This window comes from Phyllostomus discolor, chromosome 2 (genome assembly GCF_004126475.2).
Source record: "Phyllostomus discolor isolate MPI-MPIP mPhyDis1 chromosome 2, mPhyDis1.pri.v3, whole genome shotgun sequence".
NCBI classification, from domain to species: Eukaryota; Metazoa; Chordata; class Mammalia; order Chiroptera; family Phyllostomidae; genus Phyllostomus; species Phyllostomus discolor.
In genome coordinates this window covers 113223181-113236743 of record NC_040904.2, presented here as the reverse complement: position 1 = coordinate 113236743, position 13563 = coordinate 113223181, and the positions used below count along the sequence as shown (strand labels likewise).

General features: G+C 49.9%; 1 protein-coding gene across 5 annotated transcripts in view; it reads left to right on the top strand.

Annotated features, from left to right (window-relative positions):
* SLC7A1 (solute carrier family 7 member 1) overlaps positions 1 to 9937 on the top strand; it is a 66447-nt gene extending 56510 nt beyond the window's left edge. For 3 of the 5 annotated variants that reach the window (XM_036018361.1, XM_028504721.2, XM_036018362.1), the window contains 5 exons: positions 516 to 618; positions 2275 to 2492; positions 2748 to 2914; positions 3601 to 3709; positions 5264 to 9052. In XM_036018361.1, the coding sequence (XP_035874254.1) occupies positions 516 to 618; positions 2275 to 2492; positions 2748 to 2914; positions 3601 to 3709; positions 5264 to 5367 (701 nt within the window). In that variant the 3' untranslated portion in view covers positions 5368 to 9052. Of the gene's footprint in view, positions 1 to 515; positions 619 to 2274; positions 2493 to 2747; positions 2915 to 3600; positions 3710 to 5263 lie in introns of all 5 variants that reach the window. The other 2 variants (XM_028504719.2, XM_036018363.1) reach the window with 2 other exon arrangements.
* The last annotated feature ends 3626 nt before the right edge of the window (positions 9938 to 13563 follow it).

Here is a 13563-nt window from a genome sequence, read left to right as displayed (position 1 = left end):
ATCCACCTCCTCATCACTGTTGCTGACCAATTCATACGTTTTGGATGATATGCCAGATACTTTTCCTCCTTCAGTGGTGTATACCACACTTTCAGTGAGTGCCAGGAGGTTGATGGGTGGATGGATGGATGGATGGATGGATGTACATGATTTGTGTCTGAGCCAGCATGATGGAAAGGAAGAAACACTGGACTCAGACTCACAAGAACCTATTTGAAATTCTGACTTTTTCACGTACTAGTTGTGTGACCTTAGATAACTGTTCCAACCAGTCTGAACTTCAGTTTCTGTTTGTAGTGTTGGAATAGCTTGCAAAGTTCCCATCCATTGAGGACTATATATGATTTAATCCTGAGCTTGTCTTCCTTTAAACATCTTTCCATGGAAAGGGCTGGGTATGTGGGGAGCAAGAAAAAGCACTACCTCTTATGTGCTCTGAATCACAGGTGGGTGGTGGTTCTGGATGTCAGTACGTGTAGAGGACCATCCATGAATCCTGATGCTTTTCTCCCCAGCTGTGATGGCCTTTCTCTTTGACCTGAAGGACTTGGTGGACCTCATGTCTATTGGCACTCTCCTGGCTTACTCTTTAGTGGCCGCCTGTGTGTTGGTCTTACGGTATGTATGGCTTTTCTGCGTCCCATGACAGAAATGCACATGAACCCTGCTGGCCTCTTAGCAGTTCAGATTCATGGTTTAGACAGTGTAAATTTTAGGTTATTGGTAGCTCCTTTAGGAACTATCCAGGTAGGGTGGGATCTGATGGCTGAGAGCCTAGTTACAGAGACATCCTTGCAAAGAGTCAGGGGTGGCCCCGTCTCCCTCTATCTTGTGCCCTCATTTTTCTGTCTGGTTGTTGGGAGGGTCAAGACAGGTTCTCAGCTCAACTGCTGGGCCTGGTTCCTGGGATCAGATATTTTGAAGGTTTGGGTAATATTTGCAGTGTGGTCCAGGTTCTTGGGACAGAGGGGTCTGGGACTGTCCCTGGTGGAAATTGGGAGAATCCAGTAAAACTTAAGTTACTGTGATGACCTCTGAAACTCAGGTTGCTGTGATGCTTCACTGCACTGCTGCTGGAGGAAGGAGTCCCGGTATATGGTGTGGGATGGCCGAGGCTGACGTTCAGAAAGACTTTCCAGGTTCTGGCTGTTCTATGCTTGGGTGCTCAGGCTAGTCCCTGGGTTGAGATAATAGAGCAGCCCTGGGCTTAAGCTTGGTGTCTCAGCTACCTCCACACAGCATACTTCTGGGTACCAATATTACTTTGCTCTGGAATGACAGGGTTCTGCTTCCCAAGTCCCAGAAATGGCCCGAGGTAGCACTCAGCATGAGAACAAGTACTCATGGAGACTCTTTGAGTTGGTCACCTGGCAAGAGCCTCTTGTTTCTTTTCAGGTATTTCTACTTGCAAGGCCACTGATCCCATTTTTAATGTGCTCAGCAGATGATGTATGTAACACCTGGATCGCATCGAGCCTTGGTAGTAACCATGTAGAATCAGCTAAATCTAGTTTGCTAATTGACCGAATAGTGTTACAGAAGTGAATCAGTGAAAATATGGTGAATATCTTTATGCTTACTCTTAGACTAAATGTAAAATAATTCATAAGGCATTCTATTTTTCAAGGCTGGTAGAAAAGATTTGAGCTCTGTTCATTTTGAGTGAGAAGATAAGGAGCCTCATTTAAAATGACTGCTCCATTTACAGGTAGATTGTACCTTGGAAATCATGCCATGGGCTGGGTCTTTCACCCAGCTCTGTAGATTTATTTATACCAAGGCACTTGGAGCTTTAAAATAAATTGATGCAATTAAGTCTCCCAAACAGAATATCTCAAAGCCATCAGCCTGCAGACACATTTCTCCAGTTCTCTGCACCAAATAGGATCTTAATGTTATTGCTTTCTATTTCTGTCTGTGCATTTAGCTTCCTGCAGCCTAATTTTGCTGGAAGTGGCCTAATATCTTAAGCTTCCAAGGGCCAGTGCTACTCTCAGAGCCATAGAAACCACCTCAGGACATTTCTCTGGGCTGGTTTACAGTGGAGGTCAAGTGGTCTCAAAACAGAGACACCAAGGAGGGTATTGCCAGAAGCAGCAGCAGAAGGCGAGAACCCAGCTCTCCTCGTGTTTCTATTTTGCCAGAGATGTCATTCAGACCGTTATCTTTCCATATGATGCCTTAGGTCCTGGGCAACTTGCCCATGAAGGCTTACTAAGAACTTGAATTACCGTGCATCTTTTTGCATGTCACAATGGTCACATTTGTGTGCAGGTATCAGCCAGAGCAACCTAACATGGTATACCAGATGGCCAGAACTACTGAGGAGCTGGATCAAGTAGACCAGAATGAATTGGTGAGCACCAGCGATTCTCAGACTGGCTTTTTAGCAGAAGCAGAAAGGTTTTCTTTGAAAAGTATACTTTCACCCAAAAACATGGAGCCCTCCAGAATCTCTGGGTTAATTGTGAACATTTCAACCAGCCTCATAGGTAAGAGTCTCCCTTTCTCTGTATGTGTCTGGGGTCCTGCTTGTTGGTACTGCATGGTTTCTTGTCCCTGGGTAGGGGGGTTGGGGTCTTACTGCTGGACTGTGCTGTCAGTTATTCTGTCCTCATTGTTGGTGATGCCTACAGACATACAGCCTCCCTCTCCATAAGCTTTGGAGAGAGCTGAAAGTATCTGTAGGGACCTGAGAAATGGCTGAGACACAGCTCTTTCTCCTACTCTCTCTCTGTCTCTCACAGCAATTTTTATCATCACCTTCTGCATCGTGGCTGTGCTGGGAAAGACGGCTCTCACAAATGGGGAGTTGTGGGCAGTCTTTATACTCGTTGGCTCTGCCATCCTCTGCTTAGTGGTCACAGTCATCATCTGGAGACAGCCTGAGAGCAAGACCAAGCTCTCGTTTAAGGTGAGCGACTCTGCCTGCCAGTCCTGCAGGGGACTGCTTAGTGGGACAGTCCCTACATGTGCTCCCCTAAGCCTGGGTGTCTGGCAGGAGATGCTTGCCAGTCAGTCTCAGGAGAATATGGGCCCATGGGAACAGACAGTACTTGCTGAGGACCTGACTTTGGAGAGAGATACCCCTCCTTGCCCCTGGCACTCAGGTGGCGGAGCATACCTTGTCCCCAGGGCTTCTCACAAATGCTGTCCTGGTGGATCTCATATATCATCACCCAGGCTTGGAGGTGACTAAGGCTTCTGCACTTTCAGATTATATAAACAACAAAATAGTTCAACCTTAGAGGTAAAGTGGAATTAGGTTTTTCCACTAGCACGCTTTAGTGGAAAAACAGCAGGAGTAGAAAATAAGAAGAGAGCTTACTTTGGCAGTTAGTTGCTTAGACCCGAGCTCCCACCTGTTAGCGTTTGCCCCCATGTGGGTGTGCTTGCATTGGAGGGGCTGGGGGCACGGGTGGGGATAGCACTCCTTTCCTCTTTCCCACCTAAAAATGGCTGTCCACACAAATCTCAGGGATCCACATGAGTGTCAGGTGCGTGACGTTTTCTAGGTAGTTTTGCTAAATGATTCAAGCGGGCCCCAGCTCCATGCTCTTCAGTCTGTCAGAACTGACGCTGCCGCCTTGTGTTTTGCAGGTGCCCTTCCTGCCGATCCTTCCTGTCCTGAGCATCTTTGTGAACGTCTATCTCATGATGCAGCTGGACCAAGGCACGTGGGTCCGATTTGCAGTGTGGATGCTGATAGGTAGGTCAGTTCGTCGCTGCTGCTGTGACCAGCATGTCCCATACTCCAGTGTCTCCTGAGGCCTCCCATCCCTGCTGGTCACTCATGTCCCTGCTACTTGGCTGGATGGCTAATGTCATCGAGCCTCCCTCAGTTCAGATTTCAAAACACAGTGGAAACATAGGTAGTCAGCTCTTTTCTCTCAAACAACAAGGAGTTCCTATTAGGTTGTGGGTCCTTTCCTCCTCTTCAGGTACTTTTCATTTTAATAGCCTCTTGCCTGAACTAGTCATTGAGCAAGAGCTTGAGGCTAATCAGAACAAGGCCATGAGTCTGCCATCGATAATGCATCAGTCCATCTCCCCCCTGCAGTGCGAAAGTCGGGGCCTCACCTCTCCATGTGGGATGTGGGCACCGGCGGGCCTGCAGAAGCTTGGGTGTCACCATGGGGGCCATGGCCCTCTCCGGGCCTGACCGTGGCCTGGTCTCTCTCTGGGGGCTGCAGGAGATGAACTCAGTTTTCTTCCTCAATGTCTAGGCTGAGTGCTGATGCAGGGGGACTAGCCTTGACCTGTGTCCCTCAGCATCCCTGATAAAAGCAGGAATCTCAGGACCATGGTTCTGCCAGACCTTTTAGTCCTGGGTTGTCCCACTTTGGAGTAGACGGCTGCTGCTGCACCATCGCTAGGGGGCACTCGACTGCCCCATTCTCTGCAGATCCCTCACTCCCCTCAAAGTCAGTGTCTAGCTGGACAGGCAACTCCCGTAGAGACTTTTTGTGAGAGACCTGGCTCAATCTGCATTCAGCCCACTGTGCCCACTTGAGACTGCAGGGCCCGGTGCTCGCTTCCTGCCAGAGATACATGGCACCTGCATCTTAGCATCCCTGGTGTAAGCTTCCGGCTTCTGGGCATTTGCTGCTTTTTGTACTTTTGGTAGCTGAGTCTTTCCTTTAAGGCCTGCTCTCCTTATGTCACCAGCATAAGGGGGGCCCCAGGACCACAGTCACTGGACGGGTCTGGACCCAACCATAGACCTTTGGAGTGCCCAGCACTGGATTGGACTGGATTCCTGTGGTACATATATTCCCAGGTGACCTGAATGCCTCCTGCAGTGTGACAGTCACTTACACAGAGAAAAAGAGCAGCCATGACTATGCAGATAGCATGGAAATCCAGGGCAACCCAGTGGCCGCTGGAACCCCAGGCTGGCAGGGAACAGCACAGCTGCACAGCTTCCACAGTGTCTGTCCTGGCCCCCTCCAGCAGCCACGCGCCCCCCAGCCAGGTGGTCAGTGGATGAAGCTGAGGAACTAATGCCCCTCCCTCCCTGGGGCCCCCAACTGAGCTGTTCCCTCTGTTCAGGGGTTTCCCTGGTGTGAGGCTTTCCACTGGGTCACCTCTGCTGGCCCTCTTTGAAGAGTCATGTTGTTCCTCCAAGTGCAGAAAGGCTAGGTCCAGGCAGTGTGGTGAGGTCTGCTCTGCTGAGGCTGCTCTGCCTGCTTCCCCGGAGCCCTTCCCTGTCGCCACCCTCCGGCCCCTTCTCTGATCACTGTGCTCTGCCCTTGGCCTGCAGGCTTTGCCATCTACTTCGGCTATGGACTGTGGCACAGTGAGGAGGCATCCCTGGCCACTGGCCAAGCAAGGACTCCTGATGGCAATTTGGACCACTGCAAGTGACACACAGCCCTGTCTCCCAGAGGTGACAGCAGCCCTGAGGGATGCCCATGGAGGACTCAGAAGCACCTCGCTGTCTCCACAAATGCAATAGGACCCACCCACGACCACCAGGCCCCCGAGAAGTGAAGGTGCAGTACCTGGACTGTAGCCTCACCCCACGGCGTGGGGCCTGCCCAGTCTTGCTCTGCAGCAGGCTCATCAGGCCCTGGTCACCTCTGACAGCTCCCTGGCCAGGGCCACTTGGCTCTGGCTGGCCACTGAGCCTCGTAACCTCCCTCTTCACAAAGAAAGAAGCTCCTCTCCTGCTGTGCTGCTGTAGAATGGAGGTCACCAGGGCTCTGCTGCCAGGCACCATTCTGGAGTCAAACATGCACCTACCCCACACTTGTAGTAGCCATCTCCCTGCTCAGCCCCAAACAGCTGGCCATAGATGCAAGATGAGTACCACAAAATAGCACATCCCCACAGGTTCACCCCAGAGCTGAAGGCCAGCCGTTTACTCAACAAGGAAAACCATGACTGGTTTCCTTCTCCTGCCCTGCCCTCCAAGTAGCTTCTGGAAGGGGCCTTAGGACTGTGACCCCTTCTCCACTTCCCCTCCATGCAGGGACCCTGCTCTGCCTCCCTGACAGGCCCCAGCCCACTCCACCGCAGAAGCGCCACTATGGGAACGAGGCGGGGGGTGCCATCTCCACTGCGGGATGTGTGTGCACGGGGGCCTCCATCAGCCACGTGCCCCCCGGCACGGCCTGCTCATGCTGCTCTGGCGTCTCACCGCTGGCTGTGTGTCCTGAGTAACTGGCACATGACACTGTGTTCTTGTACGACCGGCCTCAGATGAGCAGAGTTCAAAACGCCCTTGTCTGTGGGTCGCGACTGTTCGAAAAATCCTGCCCTCTGATGCTTTCGGGTCAGTGCCTGGGGTCTTATGAAGTTCCCAGGACAGGTGTCTGCTTCTTCTGAGGTGACGGTGACCAGTCCTTCCAGCCACTTGTGGCCCCTACCGTGATCTGTTTGACCCGTCTCCTAAGTGTGATCAAATTGAGCCCTCCTGTTAGTTTCTGTGAATCACTCCAGCAAATTCGTTGGTGCTTAACGTTAACTTGGAAAATGGCCAAATAATTAATTACTCGGTGCCATTGGTATGTTGTTGAGAGTGTGGCGCCCCCACGTGAGACAGTTGGGGCTGTATGCTGTCCTTCTGGTGTATTCATCATCTAGACACACAGGTTTGTGTATGGGTTTGTAGCCCTGCCTCGACCCCACGCCTCCATAAGTCTCTCTACACAGCACACTTCCCCACTCCCGCCCCTGCCCCTGCGGCCTTCCCAGTTGGAAGAAGCCAGAGGAGACAGGAATGCTAGTCGAGTCCTCCAGTCGGGGTATAATTCAGGAGACAGAAGGTTCCGTGTTGATGGGAGCTGAGGGAGACAAGTATTTTGGAGTCCACAGAAAATGTAAAGGCTGCTTTCAAAGCTTAGTTTCCCATTTCTTCCCTGCCCCCCCCCCCCGCCCCCACTGCCCCATCCCAGCCTTTGCACAACAGATCTGTGCAAGTAGAAAGCAGCTTGGTAAATTGACAACACTTTTCTTTACCCCAAAAGGTTCTTGGAGAAAAATCTAAGAATTTGTAAAATAGCCAATGGCTGGTCAGCCAGCGGAGGGCAGGCGGCAGGCAGCCCAGGGCTGAGCCACTGTGGTTCAGGCTGCAGGTGGGGGACCCCAAAAGTTCAAAGCTTCGTTTCCCAAAGAAACATTTCAATTTATGTAGATTGGTGCTGTAAACTATTTTGAAAAATACTATTTTGTTTGGGTTGCCTGCTGTCTTCTTGGGGCCTGTTAGCTGTTTGCTCAATTTGTCTGGTATTTTTCCAGATGAGCAAAAAACTGGAGGGAGAGTGTGTCTAAGATTTTTTTTTAACTTTAATTTCCCTTCTGGCTGAAATTTCCACGCAAGACAGCGCCCAAAAGACTGTGATTATAGCTGAGCTTTTCTCTAACAAAGTCCATTGTTCTGCACACTGAAAAAAGTGTGTTGCCCCCACACTGTCTCATGGATGAGGCCCCCCCAACAGGCACGTCTCCCCCTTCCTCAGCCCCGAGTCAGCACTGCAGACAGAGGACGTGTGGCTTAGTCTAAGGAAAAGCCTGCACCGTCCCACCAGAGCAGGGCCCCGAGGGTGACTCGGACACAGTGCGCATGCCCCTGTTGCTGCGCAGTGCTCTGGTTGAGAGCCGCGTGTTGTCTGTGTCGGGGGGTGGGGGGGGGGGGCGCCTCTCCATGTGAATGCACTTCTTTTCACGCCCCTCACTACTGTCCCTGAAATACACACGCAGGCAAAGCGGAACCCAGCAGAAGTGCCGCTACCCCCCACCAAACAAGAACAGGATTGCAGTTTCGCGGCTCGGCCAGTAATTTCCGACACAGTCAGAAATTCCATACGTCTAGAGACACATCCTTTGGGGATATTGTGTCTACTCATTTGTGCCCCAGCCCCAAATGCTCAGGATGGAAAGACCATTGTGATCAGTGAACGCCCCTTCCTGCCTCCGAAATCCCGCAGGCATGTTTTTATGATGTCACTCCCAAAAATTCAAACTGGAACGCCAGGACCTCTGCTGCTGAGGGAACATGAAGAGGGTCTCCGAGGAAATAGCCCGGCTCCCGGGACCTTCCAAGAGGGGACCCTGGGCCGCCACACGTGCGCAGCCCCACCCGACCTGCTCACATCCCCTCAGCTGGACTTTGGGCTGAATTTGTTTTTCCAAACCAAGAAGCAGTGGTGGAGCCATCTTTTCCAGGCTGTTTTGGAAAGCCAGCTAAATTTAGGCTGCAGGCAGAACTCCTTCCGTCTCCCCGACCTTTGGTTTTGTTCCATTGACTCTATCAGGCAACCAGCCGCCTGGCCCCATGTGCTGCTGTGTCATTTGGGCACCACAGGCTGCCTCCCCAGGCCCAACACACTCCTCTCTGCACCGGTGTCATGGCGTGGATTCACACCTGGATGAGGCGTCTGGTCCTGCTTGATTCTTGGCCACTGCATTGGCTGTGTGTAGGGGTGGGAAGGTGGATTCGGCCAGGTCTCCTCCCCTCCACCCCCACCACTAAGCAGACATTCTGAATCGAGTGAGTTTTGCTGCCCCAAATAGGATACCTAACAATGGGGGACACTGAGGTCAGGGTGAAAGGCTGGGTTTCTTGGGTGTGGGCTCGCCTCACAGGGGCCCTACTCACATGGTAGGTGAGCTCACTGGCGTTTCAGGCACCTCCACCTGGCTCTGTACCAGGACCTGTCTTTTCCGATTTGAAGGCCCCACTAACACACATGTAACAAGGGCCATCCTGGTGACAGGCCTCAGGACAGCTCTCTTCCAGGGTGGACAGAGAGGTGTGTTTGTGGGTGTGTCCTCACTGCTGGGCGTGGTGTGCGATGCTTGTGCAGAACTGTTAGTTCTCTTTTGGTGAAACTAAATATATGGTATGTATAATTGTTACATATAATTTAAAATGTATGTGTTTGCCATCATAATGAGAGTATTGTATGTAACGCAAGTAAGATGTACATTTTGTCAGACTCTCATGGACTTTCTTTTGATAATGAAGTGCTTTATTGATCCAGTGGTGTCAGAAACTACACTCTGTTCTCCATCATCATCAACATGATGCCTGATGGGGGGTTTAGGTCAAAAAAATGTAGACTAACTTTTATCTTCATCACTATAACCCAGAGTCTTTGTGCCCATTGCTCTGTTGAGGTTGCGCTCTCTTTCAGTGGGACGGGGACTGGCCAAGGGTCTCAGGGTGCAGTTCTCAAGGAGCCATCCTGGATCATTCTCTGCATATTGAACTGCTGGCTGGAAGACCCACAGGAGATGGACGACCTTGGCCGTAAAGCCCAGGGTATTTTCTCAGGGTGTGAGAGTGTCCAGCAGGCTCGGGAAGCAGGGCTCAGAAGACGCACTCAGACTTTGTTAATTTATTAACAAGGTATATGATCTTGTGTTTCTTGATGACAAACTTTTTAATTTGGGGACTTATTTTCCCATTTGAGAAGTTATAATATATATATTTAAAATAAGTTTCCTGCTTAAGTTGTGCCTTTCAGCATCAGTGGGTGTGAGGAGCACCAAGGGGGGTGATCCTCGGGAGGGTTGGTGTATTACCAATCCTGAAGAGCTGTAGTTTCTTGGGTAAATTTTTTCTTCTACTGAACATGGAGCCATTGTTAAACACGTTCTGTTTTTATTATGTAAATTGTAAAATATTTTTTGCTTGTTTGATGCTCTATTTTTCTAATAGTTTTCTTATAGTTTCTTACAATTGTGATACTAGATTTAGATTTTGACACTAACTGCAAATCAAGTTGGTCTCTGCTGTTCTCTCCTGTTTTTATTTTAAGAAAAACATAGATGTTGTCCATCGCCTTTAAAAAATGTGGAACTCCCATTGTTGCTGATAACACAGTATGTCAACAACTGCCCACTGTACTTTATGTCATACAACCAAACTATTTCGTGGTACATAACGTCATGCTTCTGCAAATTCTAATAAATTCTGTCTGTGGCTTCAGTGTGCATGGTGTTCATCTCCAGAGTTCTAGCAGCTCTTGGCCAGGTCCCCAGGAGTGGCAATGCCCCACGGGGAGTCCCAGATCCCACTCTTGGCTTCTTTAGGATCTTCCTGCCTCCCCATGTGCAGGTGCTATATTGCCTCTTCAGCCACTTGGTGGAAATCCTTATTCCGACACTTAGAAGGAAAACCCACAACCACGGAACCCCTTGAGCTCTCCTTTAGGGTCCTCTGCTACTGTCTCCCACCTCTCATTTTCCAGGCTTGGCTCAGGTTTGGGCCCCAGAGAGGTCTCATTTGCTGAAGGACTTGGGTGGGGTGCCATAAAACCCGTCACACCAGAATATCCTTCTATATCTACCATTCCTTAGAGAGGATGGCTGCCTGCCGGGCAGGAAACATGGTAGCTGTTCTAATATTGATCTTTCTATCCCCATTACCCCTTGAAAAAGGGCATTTTCTTGCAAGGGAGGCAAATTCAAATGGGCCTTAGCTCTCAGACACTGATGTGTGGTGATTCCGTTACCAAGTGGGAAGATCTGACCTTTGTGTCCTCTCAGCTGATGACAGTGCTGGAGGGGACACCTAGGGCACTAGAGAGAAGAGCAGAGATGCTGCTGGGCCTGGCATCAGCAGCTTGTCATGGGGGATAAGATAGCGATGACCAGGCATCTCGCAGGGTTGTCAGCCAAATGACAAAGTAGACCACAGACCCTGAAGGTGTGGAGGTGCTCTCAACACGCCCACAGGGTGTGCAGTGTCTGGGGACACCACAGACAGGGGTCCACTATGTCTGTAGTCAGTTCCCCCGGGGCAACTTCTCAGCTAGAGGTGGCCAGCGAGCCCAGCCCCTGGCCTTCAAAACCAGGCGGTGTCACAGGGTGTTCCAGAGAGTCCAGAACCATGGGGACGGGGGTGCATGCATCTGCTAGGCCCAAGCCTTTGCCGAGTGGGAGGCTGAGCGCATTTCCACAGCGCCACACTGCCACCTGGTGGCCAGCAGGCAGGCCGCCGAGTCACTCCGCAGGGTTTCAGCCCTTTCTAAGGCAAGACACCCTGAGCCCCAGAAGAGATCCAGTCTGCGGGCCTCAGGAGGTGTCACTTGGAGCACCTACTGCCCGTAAGGTTTGGTCACGATACACTTCTGGTAAATCTAGTGCTGCGCCAACAGCTTGGCGTTCACAGTAACGAGGAATCCCACGTAGATTCTTCACCAGGCAACAGAGGGGAACTGCAGCCACCTTAAAAACCCGCCATTGCAGTGCAGCTTGGCTCAACCCCGAGAGCCAGTCAGGGTTGGAAGACCTACTGGGGGTACCATTCATTGCCAGCTCCTCTTCAAAGGTAAGAGTTTCATTTGAGCAATTAAGCTTGTCCACAAACCTATTAATACAGTCACTGAAAAATGTTCTGTGAGAAAAGGTTCAGGGACCAAAACAGGCAGTTCGTTTGCTAATGAGGGGAGCCCCATTGGCTTGTTGCTCAGCATGGTCAGCGCCTCATCCCAGGGGAATCGGCTGAGCTGGGGAAGGGAGAAGCTGCGAAGTTTTACACTTTCCAGTGGATGCTTTAAAGTTTTACTCCTGCCCTGACCTGTGTAGCTCAGTTTGTTGGGCGTCGTCCAAGAAGCACAAGGTTGCCAGTTGATTCCCAGTCAGGACACATGTCTGGGTTGCAGGTTCAGTTCTTGGTGGGGGGCTGGCCGGGGGCCTTCAAGAGGCAACAGATTGATGTTTCTCTTTCACGTGGATGTTTCTCTCCCTCTCTTCCTCCCTCCCATCCCCTCTCTCTAAAAATAAATAAATAAATTTTTTACCCCTTAAAATAGTGCAATTACTTGTTGAGTGCCTGCTCAGGTAGCAGCGGTCTGCAGTCACAGGAAACAGGATGCAGGGGGCCCCCCTACATGAATCTGGGTGCAGGGAAGATGGAAACCCCCACACAGAGAGCAGCAGCTGTGCCCAGTGGCCTGTTGTTAGTCTGTTCAGTGGGTGCCCTGGCACACTGCACCCAGGCAGGGTCCTCAGTCACACACTGCAGGGTGACACCCCTTTAGAGCTGCATGGCATCCCGTCGTCCTGTGGTGCCTGTGCTGGAAAAGCCTTGCAGACTTGGTAAGCTCAGCAAGTTAGCCCCGGGGCAGATGATGGGGGCAGCGGGGTGAAGAGAACTGGGCCAGCAGAAATGCCAGGGGGCTTGTTTTTGGTTTCGTTTTGGTTCAGAATATACCAGAGAACAAAGTAGAAACAAACACATAGATGGAATAGACTGACAGCTGTCAGAGGGGAGGGACAGAGGAGCTGGATGAAAGGAGATGAAGGGATTAGCCCCCAAAAGTATACTGTACTTTGCTGTGAATAATGCACACTTTTTTGCTCAGATTTTTGAGGGAAAAATAAGGATGCCCATTATACATGGGTAGTGTTTATTTCATATCTATATTAATGTTTTTAATTTTTTTATACTTATGCATTAAAAGTGTTACTCTAGAAAGCAATAATGATACCTGTATGCAAAATAATACCCTGGAATATTATAATCAGTTTTGTTTCTAAATACAAATAAATAAAAAATTGAATTAAAAAGTTAAAATGGAAGATTTTTTTCCCGAAAGTTTGGGCCAAAAACATGGGTGTGCATCATGCACAGGAATGCATTGTACATGGCAAAATGCAGTACACAGTCTGTCCGGGAAAAGTCCAGCCATTGTTAATGTGACAAGAACAGTTTGTGCAACATTGATGGAACCTGGCAGCCCAGGAGAGTGGACTGGAATGTGCATGAGTGAACAATGTTGACTTCACTGTACTAGTCAGTGGGGGCGGTAAATGCCATTGTGTGATCATGTGTACTGTGTGACCGTCACATTCAAAATGACTGAGTGAGTAGAGCAACAAATCTGCATCCAATTTTGTGTTAAGCTTGAATATTCCTCTGAGGAAACTATTGGGATGATACAGAAGGCTGCAGCAATGGGCAACTGGTGATTGGCAGCTTCACCACAACAACTCACCCACTTGTGCAGAGTCTTTTGGCAAAACATCAAGTCACCTAAGTGACTCAGCCCCATGTCCCATGATTTCTGGCTTTTCCCAAAACGAAAATCACATTTGAAAGGGAAGAGATTTTACACCATCAATAAGATTCAGGAAAATACAACGAGGCAGCTAATGGCAATTGGGAGGGAGAACAGTGTGAGGTCCCAAGGTGCCTTTGAAAGGGACTGAGGCATCATTGTCCTGTGTACAATGTTTCTTGAATCTTATATCTTCTTCAGTAAATGTCTCTATTTTTCATAGGCACGTGGCTGGATACTTTCTGGACAGACCTCCATAACACAAAAGGCACAGACAACAGTGTGGTGATAGCCAGAGGGAAAAGGGGTTGGGGTAGGTGGAGGGGGACAAAGGTGGGGGAAACAGGAACAGAAAGAGAGTTTATTTGGGGTGATGGACTTCCAATGCAATGTTTAAATGATGTTTTATTGAGTTGTACACTTGAAACCTGTATGTTTTTGCAAACCAATGCCACCCCAATTAATTTAACTTTTAAAAAAGAGGTTTAAGATAAGCAGACTTAAGTGATTTAGTTCCCTTTGTCTGAACAATCAGCACAGCATACCGGCC